At 45.9% G+C, this 27,984-nt stretch overlaps 1 protein-coding gene across 4 annotated transcripts in view; it reads left to right on the forward strand.

Annotated features, from left to right (window-relative positions):
* RAPGEF1 (Rap guanine nucleotide exchange factor 1) overlaps positions 1 to 25,971 on the forward strand; it is a 187,878-nt gene extending 161,907 nt beyond the window's left edge. For 3 of the 4 annotated variants that reach the window (XM_078149982.1, XM_020973494.2, XM_078149981.1), the window contains 10 exons: positions 1,995 to 2,079; positions 5,587 to 5,679; positions 8,259 to 8,444; positions 9,750 to 9,834; positions 10,035 to 10,129; positions 11,316 to 11,394; positions 11,522 to 11,623; positions 14,697 to 14,794; positions 17,634 to 17,762; positions 21,892 to 25,971. In XM_078149982.1, the coding sequence (XP_078006108.1) occupies positions 1,995 to 2,079; positions 5,587 to 5,679; positions 8,259 to 8,444; positions 9,750 to 9,834; positions 10,035 to 10,129; positions 11,316 to 11,394; positions 11,522 to 11,623; positions 14,697 to 14,794; positions 17,634 to 17,762; positions 21,892 to 22,042 (1,103 nt within the window). In that variant the 3' untranslated portion in view covers positions 22,043 to 25,971. Of the gene's footprint in view, positions 1 to 1,994; positions 2,080 to 5,586; positions 5,680 to 8,258; positions 8,445 to 9,749; positions 9,835 to 10,034; positions 10,130 to 11,315; positions 11,395 to 11,521; positions 11,624 to 14,696; positions 14,795 to 17,633; positions 17,763 to 18,419; positions 18,919 to 21,891 lie in introns of those variants that run through there. The other variant, XM_078149980.1, reaches the window with a different exon arrangement.
* The last annotated feature ends 2,013 nt before the right edge of the window (positions 25,972 to 27,984 follow it).

The raw sequence follows: 27,984 nt of genomic DNA on the forward strand, positions 1-27,984 counted from the left end.
ATGTCTTATCGGCATTGGGTCATCAGCATTATCTTTGTAAGGGAGGGACAATGGGCCGTTGTGGTGTTACATACTCTTCATCATGAGCCCTGTACTTCATCACACTATATTAATCCAGCCTCAAGCTGTGAGGGCTTCATTCATGTGCATTCCTAGGACATTGTTGGAAAGGAGTTCATTGTCCTCTCTGGTGAAAGAGAACAGATAGATGGGTCCCTTAACCTCTCTGGGTGTCCCTTCCTTGTCTATAATGAAGAAACTGGACCAGATGATCCATCGGGCTACAAGCACTTATTAAGCACCTACTGTGTGCCAGGCACTGCTAGGTACTGAGAATGCAAAGACAAAATGGATGAGTCCGTGCCCTTTGGGAGCTTTTGTTCTAGCAGGGTAGAATGAGTTGAGGGTCAAGACCTAAGCCTCCCATCCTTTGTACAAAAGTGCTTGATTCTATCATACTCACAGAAACACTGCCCTCATAGGAGGAAGTGGGATGTGAGGAGAGCGCCTCTATCGGTAGAAGAAAAAACCCCTCTGACATAGAGAACACTAGATTGGAAGTCATGGCCCAGCTTTGCTACTCCCTCCTACCTGTGAGACCTTGGACCAGTCATTTAACCCTCTCATTTTCAGTTTCTTTATCTGTAAGTTGCAGAGATTAGACTAGATCAGAGGTGTCAAACTGGTAGCAAAACTATAAGCAGGCCACAGAAAAATGTAACTGGGAGATGTTTAACAAAATAAATATAAATACAATACAACATAGATAAGGTGAATTTGTGGTTGTCTAAGTTAATGTTTGACACCACTGGACTAGATATTTTTTTTAGGTTCTTCCTAGGTCTTAATTTTTAACCTTGTGAATTAAGACTAATGCAGGTGAGTCTATACAAACTTTCCCCAGACTCTCATTTATTCATTTAACATTTAGTAAGCATCAACAAAGCACTGTGCTGAGGGCTAGGAATACAAAAGTAAAAATGACAGTCGCCGCCCTCAAGGAGTTTACAAACGAAACTACTGAGGTGGGGTTGGGGGGGCTGCAGGGGGAATCAGGGTGGAGAAGCATGCAGATAAGTAAATAGAAATGTGTACGGAGTCATTTTGGAGGGTGGGAGGACACCAGCAGCTGGGGGGAGTCAGAAAAGGCTATTCCGGAAGAAGTGGCCCTTAAGCTGAGCCTTGAAGGGAGCTAAGGATGCCCCAAGGCAGAGGTGGAGAAGAGCTCTCTAGACATAAGGGGACGCCCTTCTCAAAGGCACAGATGTGAGGGAAGGAATGTCAGATACAGCAGGCAGCCCAGGGCAGTTTGGCTGGCTTTGTAGGGTGCTAAATCAGTGAAGAAAGTAAGCACCAGAAGGTGAAGGACTTTAAATACCAAAGGAGTTTGTCCGTTATCCTAGTGGCAGTAGAGAGCTATTGAAGCTTCTTGAGCACAGCTGAAAGACTGATCTCCTGTGCCCATCCAGAAGAGACTGTAGCCCTTTCTGTTTTTACTTAGGCCACCTGGGCTGGGACTCCTCACTATGCTCACTTACAGTGAAAATTTCTCACCCTAGTTTTTTCACCCATTTTTCCAAGTGACTGAAAAGGACATGGATTAAAAAGGGAAATGGAAGACCTTTGTTTCTCCTAGCAGAGAACATCGATTGTGAGATCTGAATGGGGACCTTAGAGAGGAACCTTTATTTCGTGGAGAAGGACACTAGGGCCCAGAATGGTTAAGCGATTTTCCCAAGGTCACACAGTGAGCCAGTGGAAAGCCAGGCCTGGCACCCAGGATTTCACACTCCCAAATCATGTTCACGCCACTGTTCTTCCATGCAAAGTGATGAGGGTAGGGGGAGGAGGAGGAGGAGGAGGAGGGAGGTGCTTTGCTTAAGGATTTGGGGGTCTTTTTTATTTTTTTGGAGGTGAGGGGGTTCAAAGCAAGTGCAGAGGGTGTTGTTATGTCAAGGCCTGGTAAATGATCACTTTTTTTCCCTCCTTTATAGATTTGGTTTTGTACTGTGAAGCCTTTTTGACAACCTACAGGACGTTTATCACCCCTGAGGAGCTCATTAAGAAGCTACAGTATAGATATCCTTTATTCAGTGCCATCAGTAATGTTCAAGTTGTCCCCTCCAGCTCCAGAGTACTGGGGTGACTGAATTGGAAAGTTCTGAGGGGGCTGAGAAGGAAGGGTTCTATTAGCCAGGGGGGTTGTGATTAAGGGAAGTTTTCAGCATGGTCTGTCTTGAGGAACACAGGCTTCGGCCATACCCCACTCCTTGTGCCCCTCAACATTTGCACTTGTGAGTTTCAACTAGAACGGCTGAGACCCAGACTGGACCATATCCAGGATAAAGGGTGGAAAGGTGGCTGGAAAGGTCCTAAAAAACATGCTGTACAGGGACTGACTGGAAGGAGCTGGGAATGTGTAGCCTTGGGAAAAGTAGACTTCAGGAGGGACGCGTGACTGTTGTCTTTAGGTGTTTGAAGAATAAAATATAAAAGGAAGATTTAACTTGGCAAGGCAGCATGGTATGATGGGGAAGGTGCTGCTGTTCTTCAGGAAACACGTGGATTACTACTTGTCAGGGATATTAGGGGGAATTCCAGTTCGGGTAGGATTAAGCTTGATGAAGTCTCTTCCAGCTCTGAGATTTTGTAAATACTCACACAGACTGGCCATCGACTTGGTAGTTTTAAGCATCTTCATCATTCCAAGCTTGCTCAGTCATGAGGTCTCAGGTGTATAGCAGAGTTCTCACCCTAAAAATGTTGGGAGAGCCTGATATAGGAGGTAGAGGGGTCAGAGAGCACCAGTAAATGGTGCTCCCCTCAACTTGGAGCGGTCAGAAGTGATGTTTCATGAGGAGGCAGGAAGTGGTTTGAACTGGCTAATTGATAGTCATCATTTCTAGATAATCTGGTAATTGTGTGAGCACGCTCTCCCCCTACCCCCAACACACATGTCCACACCCACACCCCTCTCAGGGCTTAGAAGTATTTGCCTGTTACTGAGTGATCCTCTCAAATCCTGTAGACCAGCCCACGGTCTACAAAGCCTAGTCAAACCATGTAGATGCCTTAGTCTTGATAACTTACCAACAAAGATCTTGGGTGATATAGATATTTTGAGGTTGTTCTGAAGAAAGCCTTTTGTAAACCTTAAAGCCCTATAGAGATGGATTGGTATCATAAGAGTAGTTAGATTCAACTCTTCCCCAGTCACTGGCTGGGCAGGGTGGAGAAGCACTTGAAGATGTCGTATGAGGATTGGCTGAAGGAGCTGTAGGAAAGAAGGCTTAGCATCAAGCATGATTGTTCTCTTCAAGTGTCTGAAGGGCTGCACTGTGGAAGAGACATGCTTGTCCTGCTTAGCCTCAGAGGCAGAACTAGAAACAGTGAGTGAAAGCGATAGGCAAACGTTAGCTCAGTGTGAAAAGGGAATCATAAGGACCATTTTCTGCTCTCTAATACAGCCGCTCCATTGAGACTCACAGAGGGCACTGCTTGCTGGGCTGGCTCCACTAGAGCCCACACCCCTCTCCCTCCTCTCTTCCTGGATTCCAAGTCTGCTGGGGCTGCTGTTTCCCTGCAAGAAGCTTCCCAGGGAAGCTGTGATGTCTGGCTTGGTAGACCTTCCAGCCTCATAGCTCAACACTTCCATCTGCTGGACAGATGTAATTACTATTTCAACACAAGGAGAGAATCCCACTTCCATTGACCATCCCCATGCCCCGTGGCCCACCTGTGGCCCTACTGCTTCCATAGTTCAGTATCTCTACTCACCCCTTCTCTGCAGCACCTCCTCTTGGGAACAGTCTGCCCCTGCTGGCCCTCCTTCAAGTCTTATAAATTCCAATCCTAAAAACATATCATCTGGATGAGACCCTGCACGTCAGCCATTGATGTGAATAAAAGAGACCTGGTCATTTTAAGTTGGCCTGAAACTCAGCATGAGCCAGCTGGGTGGTAACAGCTGTTAAGGAAGAAGGCTTAGGGGATCTTCAGCTACCATCATAGAACTGTAATGAAATGCCCCAGGCAGTTTTCTGCTATCAGTTGTAAACAAGTTGTGAATATACTTCAGTGAAAGGAGTTTCCACACCAGGAATTACCTACCTACACTGATGAAGTCACAAAGCCATCCTCACCCCTGCCTCTAGCCCAAAATTTGAAGAACAAAATGTTTGTCCCAGTGTACCCTACAAGAGTTAGACATCTTAGGATCACAGAGTTAGACCTAGGAGTCTCAGAGGCCATCTGGTCCATCTTCATTTTACAGATGAGGACACTAAGGATCAGAGAGCCAAAGTGGCTTAGAATCACATAGGTAGCAATCTGCACAACCAGGATTTGAACCCTGGTCTTTGTGACTACAGATCTAACACTCTCTTCATTATGCCACACCATCTCGTAAACTCTAGAGCAGGGCTTCTTCATTTTTTGTGACTCCTGAACCCCACTGGCAAGTCTGGTGAGGCCTATGAACCCTTTCTCAGGATAAAGTTCTTAAATACACAAAATAAAGTACATATGATGACAAAGGAAAGCAGTTATGTTGAAATAGAGTTATCAGAATAATTTTAAAACAAGTTCTCAGAACCCTAGTTAAGAGCGCCTGCCTGACCTGGAGTCTTATGAGCAGTTCTAGGTATATACCCTTTTACAGGGGACAGAGAGGATCTGGAACACCCCCTTCTCTGGGGGTGTTGGTCTGAAAATGGTGCCTCACAGAAAAACGGGCAGAGGAGCCAAGGATGTTTAGCTTACGGACGAGATGACTTGGGGGAACCCTTGGGTATTTGGAGACCAGCATCTCCAAATATCTGAAGGGTGGTCCCATGGGAGGGGAAGCAGACATTCTGTGTAGCTCCTGAAAGCTAAATTACAAGTAGTGTATGAGTGGGGAATCACAGAGAGGTAGAGGTTTATGGAGTCATATAGTATATCCTGGACCTGAAGTTAGAAATGACCTTAAAAATCATCTGGTCTGACATCCTCGTTTGACAGATGAGGAAACTGAGGCCCGGACTGACCTGCCTGAAATCACACAGGTAGCATGCAGCAGCAGAGCCAGGGTATTCAAACCCAGATTATCTGACTCCAGATCCAGGGCATGATGCCATGCTATCTCTCCCTACCCGAGAGAACAGCCAGCATCGACCCGTCCAACCATGGACTTGGCTGTCTGATGAGACAGTGAGCTTCCCTTCTCTGGGCATATAAAATACATTATTTTTGCACAAGGTAGGAGATTGAATTCGGAGTCCCTTCTGATCCTAGGAGTCTGTGGTTAGTATACGTTATCAAGACAGTCACACACCACTCACTGCCCATTCCTCCCAGCGCTTTTCAGGAGTTGTTTTTGTTTTGATCCTTCTCTACATCCCTCATGTTCCTCAAGGCAGAATCAGACACTTAGACCCCAGCCATCGAGGTTGACCTTCCTGCCCTCTGGCCTTTCCAGAAATTCATTTCACTAAAAACTGAACTGACCTGGCTGACAGCAGCAGCCTGTGGCTTGAGATGCTTTAGCTGTTCCCTTCCCATTAGCTGTGTCAAAACGGGAGTTAACTTCCTTAGCACATGCTCCACATATGAGAAATTCTGCCCCTTCCCTGACACATTCAAGAAGCGAGTCAGCAAGAATACTTTCTTCGTGCTGGTCCGGGTAGTGGATGAACTGTGGTAAGCACTCGTGTTCCCTTTGTCTTCAGTGGGGATCGGGGTTTGGGACAGAAGAGCACGAGCCAAGGGCCAGTTCTTTAGACCTTTGGTATTCTGAGACATTTCCCCCACTGGGAGGGTCCGCCCTTCCCTCTGTACCTGGTACTGGCTTCCAGGACTGAAGAGGCTCATTACCAGGGCATGCAAGCTGTGATGGCTTTGGATTATTTTTTCCTCTCATGTTTCCTTTTGTCTGTTCACATACCTGCTAGGGATAGAAGCTAAGTGGAGACAGGCCCTGTGTCTTTACTGTGTTCATAGTGCCAAACCCAGTAGGCTACATTGCATCCTTTAAAGATTTACTCATAAGATAATTCAGCCTCTCTAAAACCTGTGAGAGGGGATCAAGCTGACCACCCTCAGCCAGAGTAATGAGGCTCATTAATATCAGGGAAGGAGTTCATTACTTCATTTAAAAGACACTTATTAAGTACCTACTGTGTGTGCAAGGCACTGTGTCAGTGCCAGCAGTACAAAGACATCTGCAACAAACACCTGTCTCAAGGAATTCACAGTCTCCTAATGGAAAACCATGAGCCATGTAGCTGTGCTACAAGACAGAATGTGATCAGGGGCAAAGAACTATGAAAATCTTGAGACGGAAGAGATCACTCTAGGTCAGTTGGGGAGGACTGTTAGGAAAGCCCAGAAGCAAGAAGTCTGCTCAGGAAGCTATTCTAGTCATCTAGACAAAGAGGGATGAGAGCCTAAAAAAGAGTTAATTTCAATGGGGATTGAAAGATGCTAGAAATGCTTCAAAGGTAGCATCGATAGGACTTAGCAATTGACAGCTTATGGGAGATAAGAGGAAAGATTCAAAACTGACGAGGGGCTCACGTATCTTGGTGACCAAGGGGCCCCTCCTACACACAGAAGTGGAGAATATGAGGGAGGGGCAAGGTTTGGAGGGAAGTCTATGAGTCTGTCAGCAGGCCAGAACAGATGGAGATAGTCAGCCAGGAGCCATACATCTGGGATCAGAGGTCTAGGGAAGGGTTGGGATGAAAGATACAGATGTGGGAGTTGTTTGTATAGAGGATATAATTAAATCACCAAAAGAGAGAATCTAGAAAGAGCCAAGGACAGAGGCATGGTGGCACCTCCCTCTAAGTTGTGGGATGAGGATGCAAATCCAGGAAAGGAAACGGAACTTCTCAGTTTTCTGGAGCATGATCTTCCATGGGACAGATTCTCTTAGCTAGGAATGTTGCCTTGCAATTTTCCCAGATGAAAAAAATCAAAGGTGAGGTGTGATGCTGGAGTAACACACCAGGTGCCCAAGGGGAAACATAATCCAAGATGCCCCGGGCCAACCTTGGCAGCCCTGAAACTCCTTCTGTGCTCTTCCATTCATCATCGTCACCAATGCGAGTGTAATCATCCTAACAGCCCTGATCACATCTCTCCTCTCCTCAAAAGCCTTCACATTGCCTTCCAAATAAAGCGTACACTTCTCCTGACATTCAAGGCCGTCCGTGGTCTGTCTACAACATTGCTTTCTCACTGTATCTACTACTGCCCCCCATTCACATAATCTGTCATTAAGTCAAACTGAATTATTTACTTTTTGTACTCTTTCCCATCTCTTTTGAATGAATGAATGAGAATATATTAAACATGTACTAAGTGCCAGGCACTGTGATGTATCTCCTTTGTACCTCTAGTCAGTGCCCCACACCCTTGCTCCCATGCCTTGAAAGGCTTCTCCTCTTTCCTCTCCACTTCCCACTGTTCAAGGACCAACTTGGATGTCACCTCCTCCATGAAGTCCTCCCTGATCTCTCTAACACCCCCCCTCCCCAGCTCAAGTGATCTCCATCTCCTCAGATGTCTGACCACTTTCTCTGGGAGCTGTCCTTGTAGTTAAACATTCTGCCTTGTATCTAGCACCTGTATACCTCAGTTATCCCTTCCATCAGCTTGTGAGGTACTCAAGGGGGCTCTTTATGTCCCTTTTTATCTGTGTACCCATAGGGTCTTGCACACTGTGAGTATCTAATAAATGTTCCGTAAATTGAATTGACCTGAATAGCCACTAAGAACTATTCAAAATGGAATTGAAAGCTAGAAGCAGTAAAGGAAGGAAGAGGAGGGGAAAACCCCAAAACCCAAGACATCCCAGTATTGCTGGTGCCGTTGATTACTACCCATGTGATCTTGGGCAAATCATTTCACCTCTCTGGACCTCATCTGTAAAGAGAGAATGCTGGACTCTATGACCGCAGAGGTCCTTCCCAGCTGCAGGTCCTATGTGCACCCTAATCCTCAGTGTATCTACAAACATTTTTTTTTGACAATGCAGTTGTTGCCTTACCTCTGATTTCAAGGTGAGCCCTTCCCACAGAACTCTGCGCCACTCAAGGTCTGTTTCTCTTACTGGCACCATGCTTATGAATGCTTGACTGTTTCTCCTGGGAGGCTAGCCTTGGCCCCCAGGGGCCATCTTGGCCATTTCTTTAAGACAGGTAGATGTCTGTAGATCATAAGTGACTCTGCGCTTGCTTCCTCTGGGTGATGTGGGTCTCTTTATCACCCCTCAGCCTGGTGGAATTGACTGAAGAGATTCTAAAGCTCCTGATGGAGTTAGTGTTTCGGTTAGTGTGCAGTGGGGAGCTGAGCCTCGCCCGAGTTCTCCGGAAAAATATCTTGGACAAAGTGAACCAGAAGAAGATGCTAAAGTGTGCCAACTCTGACCAGCCCCTGGCTGCTCGAGGAGTAGCTGCCAGGTGAGGCTTCCCTCAGCCAGCCCTCCCCAGCCTGTTCCTAGGGCTTATGTTTGCTGAATCCTCCAGGTCGCTAGCACATGAGCTAGGGGAGAGCAGCACAGTACACTGGATTGGGAATCAGGAGCCCCGAGTTCAGATCCTGGCTTGGTCACATCCCACCTGGGTGACCTTGTGCCTGAGCCTCACCGGGCTTCTCCTTCCTCACTTATAAAATAAGAGAGTTGGACTTGCGGCCTCTGAGATGCCTGCTGGCTCTAAAACTGTGAGCCATCCATCGTTGCATTTTCAGCAGCCTTTTCCCGTCCACATTTGCATCTATTGCTCCCTGCACCCCAAATCCTGCCTTCTAAGACTGAAGTGCTTTTGCAAGCCCACAGCAGGGTTCCCCTAGAGACCAGTCCCTTGTGTTTCCCAGACTGTGGGTCCTAGAACATCTTGCTACTTTGAGAGTTTTGTTGTGTAATTACTGTCCCTGAGGGGAGAAGTCAGCTGTTCAGGGTCACACAGCTGGTCTGGGAGAGGCAAAACTTCAACCCAAACCTTTCTGATTTCCTCCCAAGCTAGACCTCGATCCATTCCACCATGGGCCTCTCCATATAGTAACTACCAGATTACTGTATTAGCACCCCTACAATGAGTTTTCTTCTAAAGGAGGTCTATACAGGGTGTCCCAAAAAATCTTAGTGCCACCTTAAGCGCTAATAACAATGCACTAATACTTTTGCAACACTGTGTCTTATGTGTTCATTAGGTATACACTGAAAAGTAATTAAACAGATTTACTGTAAAAATATATTTACAGCCTGTATCTGTAGAGGATGTTTCCTTATCTGGAAGCTCCTTATACCAGTGAGATCCCATATCCCACCTCAATTGCTGCTAATTTTTATGAACAGTGATCAGTAAGGTAGTTGAGACCCATTGCATCCACCAGAATACTAAGCGATATTGAGTGAGCACCTCCCCAAAGTTACCTCTCCCAGTCAGTTTTCCCTCAGCTGTGTGGAGACTGTCAGAAAGGATGAAGGAGGCTGGAATCAAACCCTGTGTCTTGAGGGAAGTTTTCTCTTTTTCTGAAGTGTGAAGCAGTAGAGAAGACACCATGCATTAAAATAACCACAAACCAAAGGTCAAGTCATTTGCTCCACTGAGCCTCTATTTGCCCCATCTTTGAAATGGGCAAGTTGGATTAGATCATGTCTGTGTTCCCATCCAGGCTTAACATTTTAAGTGCCTTCCCATCCTAACCTTCTGCAGCTCCAGGTCTGCCAACACTGACTCCTTGCCCCACCTCATCTCTTTCAGACCTGGGACTCTGCACGACTTCCACAGCCATGAGATTGCTGAGCAGCTGACGCTATTAGATGCTGAGCTCTTTTATAAGATAGAGGTACAGAGCCCAGGCCTGGTCCCCAGAGGAGGGAGGGGAGGGCCCAGAGGAAGACTGAAGCCAAGCCTGGGACTGCCCCATCCCTTTGGAGCAGGTTGTGAGCTGTCAGGGAAGGGCTGGGCAAGGCTTCCTGAATCTCAGGAAAACCAAGGTGTTCCGGCTGTCAGATTTGTTTCATACTTCTTTTTTTTTCCTTTCAGATCCCAGAAGTTTTGCTTTGGGCGAAAGAGCAGAATGAAGAGAAGAGCCCTAACTTGACACAGTTTACTGAGCACTTTAATAACATGTCCTACTGGTAAGGAGGGACATGGGGCATCTTCACCTTCATTTCTCTGTCTGCATTTCACAGACCCGCATCCCCTGAGCCACCTGCTGCCAAGCTTGGGTGCATCTGCCCACCTAGGAACACTTTGAAAGAATTATGAAGTGACAGCACTTCTTATTTCGAAATTTTTTCTAATTCCCTGAATGAAACTACCTTTTAGGCACTGCGTAATTCTGAGAGCAAGGAAACCAAAGTCGACCAGACTAGCCACCCCCTAAATAGAATAGGCTTCCATCTCTGTAAACAAGGGAAGGACACTCAGCCATTCCATGAATTGTGATTCTGTTTAGGCTTCAATTTAAGATTTTCCTTTGGGGTTCTTAGTGCTTGGGAGTATATTTACATTTCAGAACTGGAAACCCAAAGTTTAACTGACCTTAGAGCCCTAAAGAACTTCCTTTCCTCTCAATGAAGGGTTGATCTTAACCTAGAACTGGGGAGTCTGACATCTAGACATCTTTAAACCACTGTCAGATAACTACTTTCCATTGCCAAGGCATTTCATCATCTTCGTTAATTTACTCATTTGAAGAATGGACCTATTCTGAGTGAAGATAACTAGGCCAGGGAAGGCCCTTGTATCAGAAAAGGATTTTGATCTTAAAGAATGCACCATGGGGCAGCTAGGTGGCACAGTGGATAGAGCACCAGCCCTGAAGTCAGGAGGACCTGAGTTCAAATGTGGCCTCAGACCAAACACTTACTAGCTGTGTGACCTGGGCAAGTCACTTAACCCCAATTGCCTTAAAAAAAAATACTCCAAGATGGTGTATTTTAACCTGGGGTCCTTGGACAATATGTTTCTCTGTGTTATTCTTCCAATACATTGTCTCCCTTACTGGCTTGTAAATTTCTCAAGAACAGGAGTGGAATCTTCTCTCTGTCTTTCTCTCTCTTTTTTTAATCCCCTTTATGGGGCTTAATGTAATGTTCTTTGCCAGTCAGGCTTTCGAAAAAGTCAATACCAGACGGTTAAGTGGATGAATGAAAGGAAGGAGGGACAGATAGATGAAGGCTTAGGTAGAGACGTGGAGGGATGAACGGATGGATGGGTGATCCTAAAAAGGACAGCCAGTCACATCTCTGCTGATTAGGAGCCCAGAATCACAATCAAGTTAGGAGTGACCTTGGTCTCCTTTTTACTCCAATGTCACAGGGTTCGTTCAATAATCATGCTGCAAGAAAAAGCCCAGGACAGGGAACGGCTGCTTCTGAAATTTATCAAGATCATGAAGGTAATGAAGGTTTAGCCATAGGCTACATTGTTTATTCTTTAAAATGGCCCTTTGGGTTGCACGAAAGATTTTCATTGCTAGACAGTTCCCCCCCTCCCCAATAACAAAGGCTTCTTTCTTCTTGTAGCACTTGAGGAAGCTAAATAACTTCAACTCCTATCTGGCCATCCTTTCAGCACTGGACTCAGCGCCCATCCGAAGGCTGGAGTGGCAGAAACAGACCTCAGAGGTGAGCTAAGACAAGGGCCTCTGCATCTGGAGTCTCAGTGATCATCAAGTAAGAAAGAAGCCAGTCGTTCATCCATGGATTTACTATACATGCACAAGGCATTCATGAGTAAGATATGAGCCTAGCCCCCTGGGGGCTGAACTTTGATCCTAGCACAGCACCACACAGTTGGCACTTAATAAGTGGTGGTAGTGTTTGAAGGACAAAGTAGAGAATTTCTGATTGTTTTCATCTTCAGTGATGAATTTTACTTATTGAGTCAGCAAACGTTTATTAATTAAGCACCTGGAAGGCACCAGGAATGCAGAGACAAAAATTTATAAGGTATGAACTTACTACCTGTGACCATGGTCAAGTCTCTTCACCTTCCCAGGCCTCAGTTTCCTCATCTGTAAAATGAGGAGTTTGGCCTAGGTCCCTGAGGTCCCTTCCAGCTCAAAAGCTCTGATCCTATAATAAAGAGCTTACAAGATAGTGTGTAATTTTCAGAATCTCTCTTTACACAGTGAATCCATTAAGCAACAGGCATTTAATAAGTATACCAAGTACTGTTATACAACACAGTCCGGACAAAGTCAAAAGAATGAAACAGGCCCTACCCTTAAGGAGTTTTCTTTTGGAGATAATGTATAAATAAATACCCCCAAAAAAAGGTACAGGAGGGAGGGGACTAAAGAAGAGAAGTAAAGAAGAAGTAAAAGGGAGAAGAATCATGTACAGCTTCATGTAGGAGGTGGTTTTGTGCCAAACTTCGAGGGAAACTAGGGTTTCTAAGAGACAAAGGAGAGGAAGGACAGCAGTGAACCGCAGCACCCAGCACATTGTAGGCATTTAATAAATACTGATTGATTGAATGAACCAGTGAGGTTGCCTGGTTTCATCCTAATCCTAGGGCGCACAGACCACCAGCCCTGCCCAACTGGACGTTCTTGTGAATCAGCCAGGGTTCAGTGAGGTCAGATCGAGAAGAGATCATTTCCAGTTGAGAGAACTGTTAAGATGGAAGGATTTAGAGCTGGAAGGAATTATAATCATCTGGTCACAGGTACTAGAAAATCCTAGATTTTAGAGCTGGAAAGTTGCTCAACCCCATTACAAATGAGGAAACTGTGAAGGGGCACAGGAGGTGAAGAGACACGGCTGCTATCACTGAGGTGGCCTAGCAGGGATGTGAACCTGGGGCCCCCGATTCCCCATCCTGTGCCCTTTCCACTGCAGCATGTTGGACTCCTGTGTGCCAGACACTGGGCTAAGCACTGGAGATACAAAGACAGTCCCTTCCCTTAAGAAGCTGACATTCTGTGGGAAGCAATGCAATCAGCCAGTCAATCAATAAGCAGTAACTTATTAAGCGCCTACTATGTGCTGATCAGTATGCTAAGTGCCAGGGGTGGAAAAAGAGGCAAAAGACAGTCCCTGCCCTCAAGGAACATATAATCTAATGAGAGAGACCACAAGTAAACACATAATTACAAACAACCATATGCAGGAAATAATCAGAAGGAAGGCACTAGGATTAAAAAAGGTTGGGAAAGGCTTCCTGTAGAAGATGGGTTTTAGGTTGGGACTTGAAGGAAGCCAAGAGGCCAGGATGAGGAGGAAGAGCATTCCAGGCATAGGGGACCAGCCAGAGAAAATGCCAGGAGTCAAGAGATGTCACTGGATTTAATAGCGAGTTTTGGGTTGTAAGGTATAAGAAGACTAGAAAGGTGTGGAGGAGAGTATCTTTGAACACCAAACAGGATTTTGTATTTGATCCTGTAGGTGTTGGGGAACCACTGGAGATTCTTGAGTAGGGAAGTGACGTGATTGGATTTGCACTTAATTTCCCAGGTGGAAAGCGGTAGCATCTGGGGGGACCAGGATAGGCCTCATGTAGGATGTGGTGCTGGACTGAGAGCTTTGAAGAAAGGGAGGATTCTGTAGAGTGCCAGTGAGGAGAGAGCACTTTCCAGGCATTGAGACTACCCTGTGCAGAGGCATTGGAATAGAAAATGGAATGTTGTGGATGAAGAGCAGCAGTCAGGCCAGGTTGGCAAGAACACGGTGTGCGTGAAGGAGCGTAATGTAAAGCAAGCCTGGGAAGAGCTTTACAGGCAGAATGGCCCAGAGCAGTGGGTATTTGATCCTAGAGGCAGTTGGGAGCCACTGAGGTTTTTTGAGCAAGAGAGCAACATGGTCAGACCTGCACTTCAGTAATATCAATTTTAGGGGCTGTGTAGAGTTTGAATTAGAGAAGTGAGACTGGAGGCCAGTTAGGGGGCCACTGCAGTAGTGGATTTAAATGGAATTAAATGAGGGCCAGAGTGACAGCAGGCGGTGTGAGGTAAAGCTTCATTGTATAGGTCTCCTCTCCCCAACTAAAGTTACCTCACGAGAGCAAACATTTTCTCTTTTACTTCTTGTTTTATCCCCTCACAGCATCTAATAACAGTGCCCTACACATCATGGGTGCACTCTAAAGAAATGAATGAATGAACACATGGGCTGTCATTATAAAAAGATAGCCCTACCAGCCCATCAGTGGAATATGCTTCTAGAATGGTGAAGGGTCTTTATTAATCCAGCCTCCTCTCTGTCTCAATACTCCCTTGTGACCAGTGGTAAAGCAGTGGCTGCAGGGATGCCCGGGGGCGAGGAGCACTGCTTATGTCCATGGAGCAGAGCAGTACCAAGTGGCCCGTGCAGCAGCTAGACCCACGATTTCGTGAACATCAAGCTCTCAACAGCCATGCTTTGCCGCTTGGTGACAGACAGGCCTGGCTCAGTTACACAGCAGATTTTGACCTGGGAAGATGATGAACCTTACTCAGCTTATTCCTGGACTTGTAACATGCCGGAGCTAGGAGATATCTTAGAATCAGAATGTAGGTGTGAAACCCAGAGGGACCTTGGCCGGCTGTCACACAGACAAGAAAATTGAGGCTTCAGAAGATTGTTTGTCTTGCCCCGGGTTGTCCAGCTGGTTAGTAACCGAGCCAGAACTGGAAGCTCATTCCCACAGTGTGGTGTTCCATCTGCTACCCCATAGTGCTTTTTCATATTCATCTCTTTGTCCTATGTCCTCCTCTAGGGCCTGGCTGAGTACTGCACTTTGATTGACAGCTCTTCCTCCTTCCGGGCCTATCGGGCAGCTCTTTCTGACGTGGAGCCTCCCTGTATCCCATACCTGTGAGTAGTATCTTCCTCAGGCTCAGAACTTCCTCTTTTGAGTAGGAGAGACATTAACCTGCATCCTTCCTAAATAAAAGCCCTGAACAGCAGCTTACGACCAAGAAACTTGAACCTTTAAATAAGACTCTTTCTCCAGTGGAAAGGACCCTGTGTACCAACTTTCACATCACCAAGTATTTTCTTGAATTTCCTTCTGTGATTACTAAATATCTCCAGACTGTTCCTTAGAGCTAAGATAGTGCCACAGAGAGAATTGCCTTCCCTCGTCATACTGAAGCCAGGTGGATCTTTCATTGTAGTCTGCCCCATTGGGGCCCCACAAGGATCCAGACCCTTGGGTGAGGGAGAGTATAGCTGTGGTGCACAGCACGGAGCTCTCCCTCATGGTGGAGGTGTGGGCAGCTAATCCAGCAATCATTATTACTCATATAATCCCTGTCCCAACTTAGTTCATCTTAAAATTTTTTATTGGTAACTTGTTTCAACACATCATCCAAACCTCTACATTTTTCTGATTGCATCCTCTAAAACAAATAAAAGTGACTGCAACTTTCCTGTTCCTTAAAAGAAAGGGCTAAGTATATTTCTGAATGGAAGTCCAGGGTGTAAGTAAGGTAATCCAATGTTGTTGTTGTTTTTCCAGATTTTGTTGCCATTTAAAGTTGTCTCCATTTGCATGGAGTAGGGAGTAATCATTTATATAGCACCTACTCTGTGCCAGGCACTGTGCTCACCACCTTACCAATGCATCTCATTTGATCCTCACAACAGTCCTGTGAAGTAGATGCTGTTATTATCCCTATTTCACAGTTGAGGAAACTGAGGTAAACAGAAGTTAAGGACTTGCCCAGGGTCACACAGCTACTAAGTGTCTGAGGCCAGATTTGAATTCAGGGCTTCCTGATTCCGAGTCCAGCGCTCCATCCACTGTGCCACCAGCTGCCTGAAATAAATGTACATATTGTTCTTTTTGACTCTGCTTTGTTCACCCTGTGTCACTTCATATACGTTTCCCCATATCTCTTTGGATGCTTCCTATCTGCTCTTCCTTATGACACGGCAACTCCATTCCCTTCATTTATCCTAATTTGTCTGGCCATTTCCCAGTCATTGAACAGTTTGTTTCTAGTTTTTTGCATTTACCGATAGCTCTGCTTGGAATCTTTTTTATACAGATAGGTCTTTTCTTGTCAGTCATTTCCTTGGGGTATGAACTCAGCAATGGGAGCTTTGGCCCAGAGACTATGACCCGTTTTCTCTCCTTTCTTGCATAATCATTGGGCCAGTTCACAGTTCCACTGACAGTGAATTGCTGGACCTGTTTTCCCTCATTTGTTGACTTTGCCTCGTTTATAAGTATGAGGTGGCGGATTTGTTTCCATTTTCTTTTCTATGATTATTAACAATTTTGAATACTTTCTGGACAGTTGTTAATGTTTTACATTTCTTCTTTTGAGAATTTTTTTTTGTATTCCATTACCATTTATTGTGAACCCCTCCCCCCCACCTTACTTTAAAACCTGATTTCAACAATTAGATGGGGAAATCATTCTATGTAATTGTTTCCATATTCGTAGGCAATCACAGATAGCCCATAAAGTGGTTACCACTACGAGAATATAATTACTTCTCTGTAGTCGAGCCTGTGTGAGCTTGATAGGAACACCTGAGTTATGAGTAGTAGCTAAGCCCTTTATTTACCAACCAGGGCCGTTCCTGGCTTCAGCCTCTCAGAGAGACCTCATAGAACTTAGAACTAGGAAGTACCTTAGAGAGCATCTAGTCCAGCGCCTCATCTTACAAGGAGGAAATTGAGGCCTGGAGAGGTCAAGTGAACTTCTCATGGTCCCTAGCAGAGAGAAGATTGAGACTCCAAATGGGTAGCGGTGGCTGCTTCTGCTGCTAGAGAAGGCAATTAAGATTCAGGAGAGCTATGTGAAGAAAACAGAACTCCCAATTTGATGGACAAAGAATATGTACAAGGGCTAGATAGATAAGCAAATCCATCCGCTACTCTTTTGGTGTCACAAAAATAGGCAGGAGCTGCCTGCCACAGAGGGGGTTTTTGGACACAAATTTCTTTCTTTCTTTTTTTAAAGAATTAATTAATTAAAAATAAATAATGAATAAATATGATGAATAAAAATAAATTAAATAAATTTTTAAAAGAAAATAAGGATTTTCTTTTATTATCAACTCAACAAACATGAGTATTTCAGTATACAAAGAACAGAAAACAGGATTGCATATGAAGCTGAATTTCCATTTAATTCAGCTTGGAGTTTCTTTTTAAGTATAGGTTATATTTAGAGAGGGAGCTGTTAAATAGTAGATTGAGAGCTGACTTCCAAGCCAGGAAGACCTGGATTTAAGGCTTGCCTCTGACACTTATTGTCTGTGTGACCCTGGGCAAGTTACTTAACCTCTCGGTGCTCTGGGCAGCGTTCTCAAGACTGTAAGCTGAAGGAGAGGTGCTAATCTGTGTTGATAGAGAGCATTTACTGTAGCACTGAAATCACAAGTCCAGTCCCTATCCTCATGTTACATCTAACATGGTGGTAACAAAATTGCCCTGCTTGTCTGTCTCCTTCTGAATATCCTCATACTCTCTTCTGTGTACTTATTAATATTTCATTGCCACTCCGTTTTTAAAAATGTCTTTTGTGCAGCACTACTCACCAGTTAATTCATTAAACCACCCCACCACCATCTTCCCGCCTGTCCCAGCCCTCATGGCAGCTTCCACAGATCATCTATCACAAGTGCTTTGTTTGCACAGAACTTGTAAATCAGGTTGGCCTTTCACACTAACGAAGTGCCTTGTTGATTATTCTAGGGGCCTGATTCTGCAGGACCTCACCTTTGTTCACCTCGGAAACCCAGACTACATTGATGGGAAAGTGAATTTTTCCAAACGTTGGCAGCAGTTCAACATCCTGGACAGTATGAGATGTTTCCAGCAGGCGTAAGTTCTGACATCAACCCCCCACTAGTCGTCACCCCCTAGTGCTTCCAAGATATCCTCGGGGACAGCTCCTCCCATCACCAATGCAGGGCCCAACCTCTCCACACCTTCTTTGGGGGATATTATTTCATGAGTGTCTGCAGCCAAAAGGGTCCTCACCAGATGGCCAACCTCATGGGAAAAGTCTTTTTGGTCTTAGCAGCACTTGTCCTCAGTCATGGCCTGTGGCTGGGCCTGGCCCTGAAGCTTTTCTAGCTTGGTAGTCCTAGAGAACCAAGAGGTTTATAAAGCATCTTTCGTATGTGTTATTTCACTTGGTCCTGGTAACTCAGTGCAGGTAAGTCATTTGGGCAGGTGTTGTTTGGAAAGGACTGCAAGAGATAGTGGTGAAACCAGTAAACGGGGAGTCAGAAGCTTAAGGTTTAAGGGGGGAGTCACAGAACTGGAAGAAACCTCAGAAACCAATTCCCACCGAAGCAAGAAGAATTCCTTTATAGGACACTAAACAAGGGGTCGGCCAGGCATTGGTTGAAGAGTTTTATTGAGGGGGAACACCCCTCCCCATTATCTGCCCAGGCAGCCCATTCTACTTTGGGGCGGCTGTTAAAAAACTTTCCCTAAATTAACCTCTATACAACATCCACCTATCCTTCCTAGTTCTTTCCTCTGGATCCAAGTAGGACAAGTCCAGTGTGGCAGCTTTTGAAATACCTGAAGATAGCCATCATCTCTTCTTCAGACTAAACATCCGCAGTTCTTTCAGCTAACCTGCTTATGAGTACGAGGCCCTGCACCATGCTGCTGCCTCACTCGGTCACTCTGCAGTGTCCAGAGCCTTTCTGAAAACGTGGTGGCCAAAACCGAGCCCAACACTCCAGATGTGGTCTGATCAAGGCGAAGTCCCAGGGCACAACGCTCTCCCTGTTGCCAGAGGATGCATCTTTCTTAACATAGTCTAACGTTGAATTTTCTTTCTCGGCTGCCATGTCATTCCTGTTGGCTAATCGAGCTTACAGTTCCTCCAAGACCCCCATTTCTTTTTCAGATGAACCATTGTCCAGCCATATCTCCCCAATCTTATAATTACAAAGCTGATTTTTTTTAACCCAAGTGTAAGATTTTATGTTTGTCCCCATTAAATTTCATCTCAAATGCAGCCCACCATCCTATTCTTGTCTGTCATCTTTCTGGATCTTGGTCTCTCATCCAAGTTGTTAGATAACCCTCCTTGCTTTGTGTCATTTGCATGTCTTGTAAGCATTTCATCTCTCCTTTTATCCAAGTAACTGATAAAATATGAAGCAGCACAGATCTAAGTACACGACCCTGGGTCACCCCACTGGAGACTTCCTCCCAAGTAAACGTGGAACCATTGATGACTGCTCTGTGGGTCCAGCTCAGCAGTCAGCTTGTTCCAGGTCCACCTGATGTACTCCCATATGGCCACAGCTCTCCATCTTTTCCAAAAGAATAGTGTGATGCTATTCTTTGTTAATGCTTTGCTAAACCTGGTAAACTCTAGAAGGAGACAACATGGTGTAATAGAAAGAGCACAGTCTCAAGAGTGAAGACCTTAATTCAGGTCTCAGCTTACTGCCTTGTGTGACTTGTGCAAGTCACTTAACTCCCCTTGGCCTCAGTTTCCTCATCTGTAAAATGAAGGAATTGGACCAGACAGCCTCTCAAGTCCTTTCCAGCTCTAGCTCCGTGGTCCTGTTATGCCATGATCTATCTTTAATATTCCTGGCCAGGATCACCCAGTCTAGTAAACCTTGGAGAAAAATAAATAAGATTTGTGTGGCATGACTTTTACTTTGAGAAACCATGGGGGTTTTTTGTTTTTGTGATTTCCACTTCCATTTCTAGATGTTCGCTAACAGTCCCTTTGAATAATACATTTCAGAATTTTGCCAAGCATCAAAGTAAAGCTCACAGGACTCTAGTTGGACAGCTGTTCTCTTTCCTTTCAAAAATCGGGAAAACGTTTGCTTTCCTCCCCTGACATACAATTGGTATTGGTATCCTGTTCTCTGTGATCTTCAGAGATCACTGGCATGAGCTCAACAGTCACATCTGCCAGGTCTTAAAAAAATAAAATGAAGAAAATTTTATTGGTATCTTTTGTTGTGACACTACAGTGTGACACCAGCATACCTCCAGTATATATTATTCAGTGTACCTTCCCAGTATACCTCCAGTATACTTTATACAGTGTATCTCTCTGTACATATTCCCAGCATACCTGCCCAGCAGCAAACCATCCTTTACAACAAAGAAAAATAGACGAGCAAAACCAGTAGACTCAGTGACCACACTGGTAGACTCCCCCCCTCCCCCCACTTCCTGACTGAGAGAAGGAAGTCCTGCTTTATCAGCTGTTATAGCAGGACTGATAATTAGAGTTCATCAAATTTGGATCCCTTTTGGTGATGATTCAGTTTACACTGTTGCCATTAATGTGCATATGGTTCTCTTGGTTCTGCTTACTTCGCTCTGTATCAGTTCATACAGGTCTCCTCATGTCTCTCTCAATTCCTCATATTTATTTTCTTGTGGAACAATAGTATTCCATTTCATTCATGTACCACAGTTTGTTCATCCATTCCCCATTCATTGGGTACTCACTTTTTTTTCTATTTGTTTACTAGCACAAAAGAAGGCTGGTATGAATTCATGGGAGCCTTTCTTTCTGTCTTTGACCTCCTTGGGACATATGCCCTATAGTGAAATCACATATGCCAGTCTGTTGTATACCCAAGGGAATAGTTCATCAGAGCCAAGGGATTTCAATTCATAAAAGGCACATAGGTGCTCCTTACTCATCTTGGGTATCAACTCACTGTTGGCCATTTTTGTTCTGCCCTTTTCAGTCCAAAGACCATTTTCCTTGGCAGAGAAAACAGAAACAGAATTCGAGTTGACCAGTTCTACCTTCCCTCCACCATCCGGTGTCCATCATCCCATTGACCCCAAGCAATGAAGTGATTCTGTCCCCTTCTTTCTTCTTCTTTTCTTCAGTGTAGCTTAGAAAAACGAGAGCCTTTGTTCTGACCATAACTGTCTTCCCCAGCCTGCGCTCATGGCGTACTTGAACACTCTGGTCGTTATCCCCACCAGGCCATGTAACATGTGTTTGTACTCACCCTCCATTCTCTGTCCTTGCTTCCATTTTCTATCCACATCTTTTTCAGATCTGGCTTGGGTGGTGAGTTCCCTGGGTATCTTTAGACAACTCCCAGCTTTCCCTCTCACTGAAATTATTTTCCGTTGTAGCTTCAGAATTTCATTCTTAAACTTCCCATCCCTTCCTGAGCTGACTTGCCCTGTAAATTTTAGTTTGTCAGCACTTAGCTATCTGTTCTCTGAACTTTTTGAAATCTGCCCACTCAGACCTATCCAGAGTGCTCGTACGATTCCTGTATTTCTGTCCTCTGTCACAAATCTTAAGGGAGAATCATCACTTCCTCCCCAGGTCCCCATCGCTCTCCCTTTAGTAACCAGTCTCTCCTTCTGGGTGGCAGATCCAGAATACAACTTGCTCTGCCTTTGGAGACATGAAATTACCGAGTCACAGCCTCTCTTGAGCCATTGCTTCCTCATTTCAAAAGCAGAGGTAACAGTACTTCCTCTTCTTACTCACAGCCTTGGTGAGAAAAGCACTTCTTAAATCTTTACATGCCCCTACAACTGTGAGTCATCGTCATCATTGTCATTGGTATTTCCCCATTTTACAGATTGAGTAAATAGAAGCTCCGGAAATTAAGTGACTTTACTACATATCACACAGTGGTGACATAAAAACTAGAACCTTAACTCTCCTTCCTGCCCCCTAGTGCAGTGCTCTTTTTGCTCCTTGGAAGCAGGTAGACTTTGAAGCAAAGTTCTTGCAAAGGTTGATGAAAGTATTTCTGGGGGTTTCCTAAGCCTCTTAGAAGCTTTGGGCCAGGGCCACTCAGGGAGTGAGATCAGAGAATCTTAGAGAGAGAAAGGCCCTTGGAAGTCATCTCATCCAGCCTCCCACTTAGGACCAGACTCCCTTTTACAGCCTCCCTGACAATGGTTTGGAGACAGAGTCTTCTAGGTTACTCGACTTACCAGATTTCTGTCTTTTTCGTGTCTGGTTTTGCAGACATTACGAAATCCGCAGAAATGAGGATATCGTGAACTTCTTCAATGATTTCAGCGACCACCTGGCCGAGGAGGCCCTGTGGGAACTCTCTCTCAAAATCAAACCCCGGAACATAACACGGCGAAAAACAGATCGAGAAGAGAAAACCTAGGAGGAGGAGCAGTGAGCGAGATTATCGCTCAGGAGAGACACAGAAGGCAGCTATGAGACTGGAATAGACATTTGGGCCTGTTACTGGACAGCTCACCCCAGCGGCGAACAATGATCCTCCCCCCAATCCCACACCCGTTCCCTCTCCCCCCCGGGGTCTGCAGATGCCTGGTTCTCAGAGCCAAATAACTTGTGCTTGGGCTGTCTGCCCAGTTGGACAGCAGCTCCCAAGCACCCAGGCCAGCCCCTCCAGCCAGTGCAGGAAATTCTTCTCCACATCCGTTTCCATTTTTCCCGGATGCAGCCAAGACTTCACTCCATACCTGGAGGGAGGGGACACAGAAGAACTCAGTGACTCCATCCCATTCATGCTTTGTGACTGGTTTGTGACCTGGTGTTTTCCTTTTTGGATGATTGACTGCTTGTCTTCAAGCCCTGTTTAACGCTGTGAAGATGCAGTGATCCCAGGCCCAGGCAGCAGAATGAGGGAGGAGCCCCTACTCAAGCCCTCCCCCCACCTCCTATATCTTTGACTTTCCTGAAAGGACAGAAGGAGGGGCTAAGAAGCCTTAACACCCTTGGCTTTAAGGACCGGGCCCCCGCATAAAAAAAGTTGTGTAGCTTAGGGATGATCTGGTCTCTTTGCGGAGATTGTTTCTGGGATGTGTGCACAGGCTGAGGATAGAATTGAAGAGATACTTTCCCAAACAGCCAGAGTTTACCTAGTCCCCGAAAAGGGGTCACCATCTGGCTGGGGACAGTGTTGCCACAGTGTCATCTCTTGCCTGCTTCCAGACTCGGCTCTCTAAAAGCAGAGGGTGTCAGACACCTCTCTCTTGTCCCTGCAGATGGTCCCATGCCTTCAAAAAGCTGCTGTGGTCTGGGTTTCCAAGAGCCAGGACTCCTCAGTGACAGTACCAGTCCTGGCTTCCTGAGGTATGGAGTGCAGGGGCAATATGTCAGTGTCAAAAAGGCTGGATGCCAGGCTGAGAAAGTCCAAGAAGCTCTGGTCTAAACCACAAGGCCTTGGAGTGGCTCCGACTGAGATCAGATGCAGGGGAAGCTTCAGCCTATTTGATCAGACAGACAGATGGGTCTGTTTCCAGGGACAGAAAGGGAAACTCTGCCCCCCCAACACCCTCTTAATTCTGTATAATCTTCCCACACTTAAAGGGCGCCTCTTCGGTTATTGACTCCTATGAAGCTTCTTTTAGAAGCCATGCACGGTCAGGGAGAGGTGCTTGGAGTAAGGCAGGGCTTTACCATTAGAGAAGGAAATTCTGGTTCAGCTTCAGTTCCTGGAGGCTCATTTTCTGGAATGAGGAAAGACTGTCTTGACTTGCAGAGTTTGACTGGAGAAGGAGGGATAGTTATGAAGGACGTTTCTTGTGTTCTGTTTCTTTCTCCTCACAATCTGCTGCCAGCCAGCCTAGTACTCTTCCATCTCTGGAGGACTGGGAGCCCCCTCGATCCTGAGTTCTGTTCCGATCTGTTTAGTGTGTGCCTTAAACTTCACCTTCCATCCTCTCTCCACCTCTTCTCTTGCCATTGCCTTCCTTCTAGGATGCTCCAAGGACTCTAGGGATGACTCCACCTCCTCTAGTCCCAACAGAGCCCTTCCTGCCAGGTTTATGTTACACATTGAATCAATTTTTGTCTTTCTTTAGGAAGAATTCTGTTTCTCAACAAGACTCACTTTAGGTGACCCCCTTCCCCTATTTAAGTCATCTAACAGAGAGAAAGAAGGCATGGCTGTTGGAAATAGACACGGTGGAACAACATAGGTTCCCCAGCTGGTCATTTAACACAGCCTGGGTTCTCATGATCTTTGGGGCATTTCTTTGAATCCACATCAGCACTTCTTCCATGCTGCTTATGGAGAACACAGTTGGCCACATAGATTGACAATCCAGCAAAGACCTTAAGGAAGGAGAGATGCAAACTTATTTGGGGAGAATTTTAGACTTGCCATTTGAGGGGAAGGGGAGTGGGGGAGGGGATGGAAACTCTCTTGGTTAGATAGAACCGAGGGCATCACAGTGAAGGGAAAGAATCTTTCAGCAATAGATTCCTGGCTTCTGCTGTTGATCATCTGGTGCATTTTTACAAGCCACGCAGGAGACTTTGGGATGGATGAAACCATGACCTGGGGAGGAGAGGGGTGGGAGTGTGTCAGGTACAGGGGACTTCATGCAATGTTCCCCCTCCTCAGTGGGACAGTCGAGTGGTCCTCTGGGGCTTTTGCTACTTGCAGCCCCAGTTTTAACATTAATGGAACAAAAAAAATTAACATCTGTTGATTATTTAAACAGATGTGGGCGTTTTGTTTTTTAGAGACAACCAGGACACTTCATTTTGCCGTCCATCATGGGCCTTTTGGCATCTTTTATCAAGAAGTCATATTTTTTTTCTGTAAATAGAGAGGAGAGAAAAAAGGAATCTGTGAAATGTTGGGCAGACCTAGAGCCGTGGTTCTGAAAGAGTCACTTTATTATTTAAAGCGTGCATTGTAGTCTAGATGGCTTATTAACAGTATTGTTTGTGTGAGGTTTTTTTTTTCCTTTTGTTCTGTTTTCTTTCTCTTTTTCTAAGTTGTCCTTTCATTTCAGTCTTTTTCCAGCTTCATTCCCACATCTGCCTCTGGACCCTTGGTTTTGGGGGGAGGGGTTGCCCATTGAATGTTGGAGTGAGAGAGAGAGAGAGACAGAGTGTGTGTGTGTGTGTGTGTGTGTGTGTGTGTGTGTGTGTGTGTACCCCAGTGCTTGTGAAACAAATAGGTGCTGGGGGGCCAGGGGAGGCCCTGCCTTTGGGTCCTGGGAATGTAAGATGACTCCTGGGCTTCAGAGCAGGCCTATAGGAGTCAGTCTCTGACTGCTGGCCCTGACATGTAGTTTTTGAGTTTCTTCCTCAAAAATCAACCCCTAAATACCATCTTCGCCCCTCAGTCAACTCCAGCTACAGATTTGTTCTGGTTGCTGGCCTTAATTCCCCAGCACTGAGTCAGGGATCCCCTTTCTTCCCCTTCTCAATTTGGATACTTATATGTGAGCAGGGACCCCCCTCATCCTGGCCTGTTTTCTTTGAACCACTCCCCTGTGGCAGGGAGGGTGCAGAGATGGAGAGAAAAGGGGGGTACATCTCTGTTGTGTCGCTAAGCAAGCTGGGAAAGGTTCCACCCCAGATACGGCCACAGGGTGCAGTGCCACCCGGCCTGCCCTCCCAGCACCTCTCCTGGCCTATGCCATTTGTGGTCTGAGCCAAGTGCCTTGGTGAGCCCACATGGCTCAACTGAGCTGTCATAGGTGGACAGGGATCTGTACTCCAGGTGTCCCTGCTCTGTAGCCCATTGCATGAGTTCACAGAGTGAGGTGCAGTATTTTTTAATTTATTGGTGAAGATTTGGGCTTTCCTTATACCCCACTATCAGAGTTCCCTTTCCAGCCTCTACCATTCCCCAGCTCAGTGCCACAGACCTGAGAACGTCATATGTATTTCATTTCTTACAGGGGAGAGGTGAGAGTTGAGTGGGGGGGAGGGAAGTGGGGAAGTGCTGCCTGAAAGGACAGAAGGGATCAGGCTTCATTGCCTTTCCATACAAGAAAGGGGTCTCTTCTGCCATGTATGTGTGCTGGGCAGGAGGAGGCCAGAGGCCAGTGGTGAGCCCATGTTTGAGCTAGAAGCCGCTGGTCTCCTCCTGCCTGTTCCTTTCTGGAGCCTCCCCTCCACAAAGCCCCTTCCCCTCTCCCCATGTTACATTGTACTATATATTCCCTACTAACCCATCCCGATAGTGACATCTCCCTGCAGACATTTCAAATGTGTAACTTTTATGTTAAAGAAAAATAAATACCAATGAAAGCCCCTGGCCTAATGATCATGTTTACAATGCATGCAGCCGTGTGTGCGAGATTAAAGTGACAATCAAACACACCCCTCAGGCTGGGCTTGCTTCTGTGTTCTGTGGCTCTCCTCTGTCTTGGGTTGACTTAGCGATGGAAGTGTTGGAGGTGCGTGGAGAACCTCCACACCTGTGCATTTGTGAGGCCTTCTAGTGACAGGCAAATGAGAACTGCCCCAGCGAAGGAGGAAGGAAGGGGAAGGGGGGAAGGTTACAGCTGATTTTTGACCCCCAGAAGTCAGAGCTAGGAACCGTGAACAGAAGTCACAGGGAGAGATTTCAGCTCCACCGAAGGAAAAACCTCCTGCTAAGGAATCCATATTGGGTATGGGCTGCCTGGGAAAGTGAGGAATTCCTTATTAGTGAAGGCTTCCAGCAGAGAGGATCCACCTTTTTCAGTGACATTGTAAGAGGTTCTGAGCCTGAGAATGCTGTGTAAAAACCAGACAGAAGTCATAAAATGTGTCCATAACACTAGTCAAGTGTCTGTCCCTCGTTTCCCCTTCTGAACGGGAAGCCCAGTAATAGTCATGGGGCAAAGGAAGACCTAACGTAGGTAATAGTTGGCTTAAATACATGAGTGGAGGCGGCCAGGTGGCTCAGTGGATAGAGCACTGGGCCAGAAGTCAGGAAGACCAGAATTCAACTTTGGTCCCAGACACTAGCCGTGTGACCCTGGGCAAGTCACTTAACCTCTGTTTGCTGTAATTCACCAGAGAAGGGAATGGCAAACTGCTCCAATATCTTTGCCAAGAAAACCCCATACTGGGTCATGAAGAATTGGACACAACTGAAGAATTGCACATCAAAAACGCCATGGGTTCCGTTCGGGTACTTCAAGATGGAATCTAGGAGGGGCAGCTAGATGGTGCAGTGTATAGAGCTCCAGCCTTGGAGTCAGGAGGACCTGAGTTCAAATCCAACCTCAGACACTTGACATTTACTAGCTGTGTGACCCTGGGCAAGTCGCTTAACCCTGATTGCCTCACCAAAAAGCACACACAAAAAAAATACACACAAGATGGAATCTAGGAATAAACTTTTCTCATGATTTGCACATTCATAGACCCCCTGCTGTATACAACGACCTGCGTTGTGAGAGATGGTCAGAGGCATTAGAAGACACAGCACCCTCCCGTCCACAGGGAGGTTACGGTCTAGTAGAAGAAGCACAGCACTTCTTAGGAGTGAGACAGATGGACCAGCTAGAGGAGACTAATTTGATAAGATGCCTGTTCTAATGAATAACCTTCAAGAGCCAGGGATTGCCAGGCTGATTTGACCCAGCTGTAGAAATGTCTTCTGTTACATTTGTCATCCTTTTTTCCTATGTCAGATAATCCTGCAAGGCTATTTTGGTGGTCTCCAGATAGGGTAGAAACTGAGTATGCTTTGTTCTTTTTTAAACAAAAGGAGGAATGATATAGGGGATGCTATTAGCTGTCCCAGAATATCTTTGTTTTGAGATTTGCTTTTCCATACTTCCCATGATGTATTGGGTAGAGCAAGGAAGATCTGGAAACAAGACAGGCCATTTCTCAATGCTCTTTGCAGAGAAGAGCAGGCCTGCATTAGTAGAAAGAGCTTCCTCATCCCCTGTTTCACAGATGAGAAAATGAACCTGGAGGGGATAAGTGACTTTCCTAAGGCCCCACAGCTAATAGGTGTCTGTGGCAGGATTTGAATCCAGTACACCAAGTCCAGGTCTTTATGCGTTATGCCATGCTGCCCCACCTCCAGAGTTCACAAAGGGGGAGCTCACTGTGGACTAGAATGGTTACGGACCTTGGAGAAGGCAGGACACAATGAAGGAGGTGGCATAAAGATGTGCATGGCCCCATTGAGAGCAGTAAAACTGACTGGAGGAAAGGTTCCATATGGGAGGTAATATTAGAAAGGTCAGGTGGGGCCTGCCCTGGAGGTCCTAGAACAGCAGGCCAAATTGTTTGGATTTTATCCTTTAGGCCAGTGGGTGCCCAAGGGCTGTGTGATGAGAGGATGGAAAGATGGGTCACGGGGCAGCTAGGTGGCGCAGTGGATAGGGC

This window comes from Phascolarctos cinereus, unplaced genomic scaffold, assembly GCF_003287225.1.
Source record: "Phascolarctos cinereus isolate Bilbo 61053 unplaced genomic scaffold, phaCin_HiC Scaffold_2;HRSCAF=192, whole genome shotgun sequence".
Taxonomy (NCBI): domain Eukaryota; kingdom Metazoa; phylum Chordata; class Mammalia; order Diprotodontia; family Phascolarctidae; genus Phascolarctos; species Phascolarctos cinereus.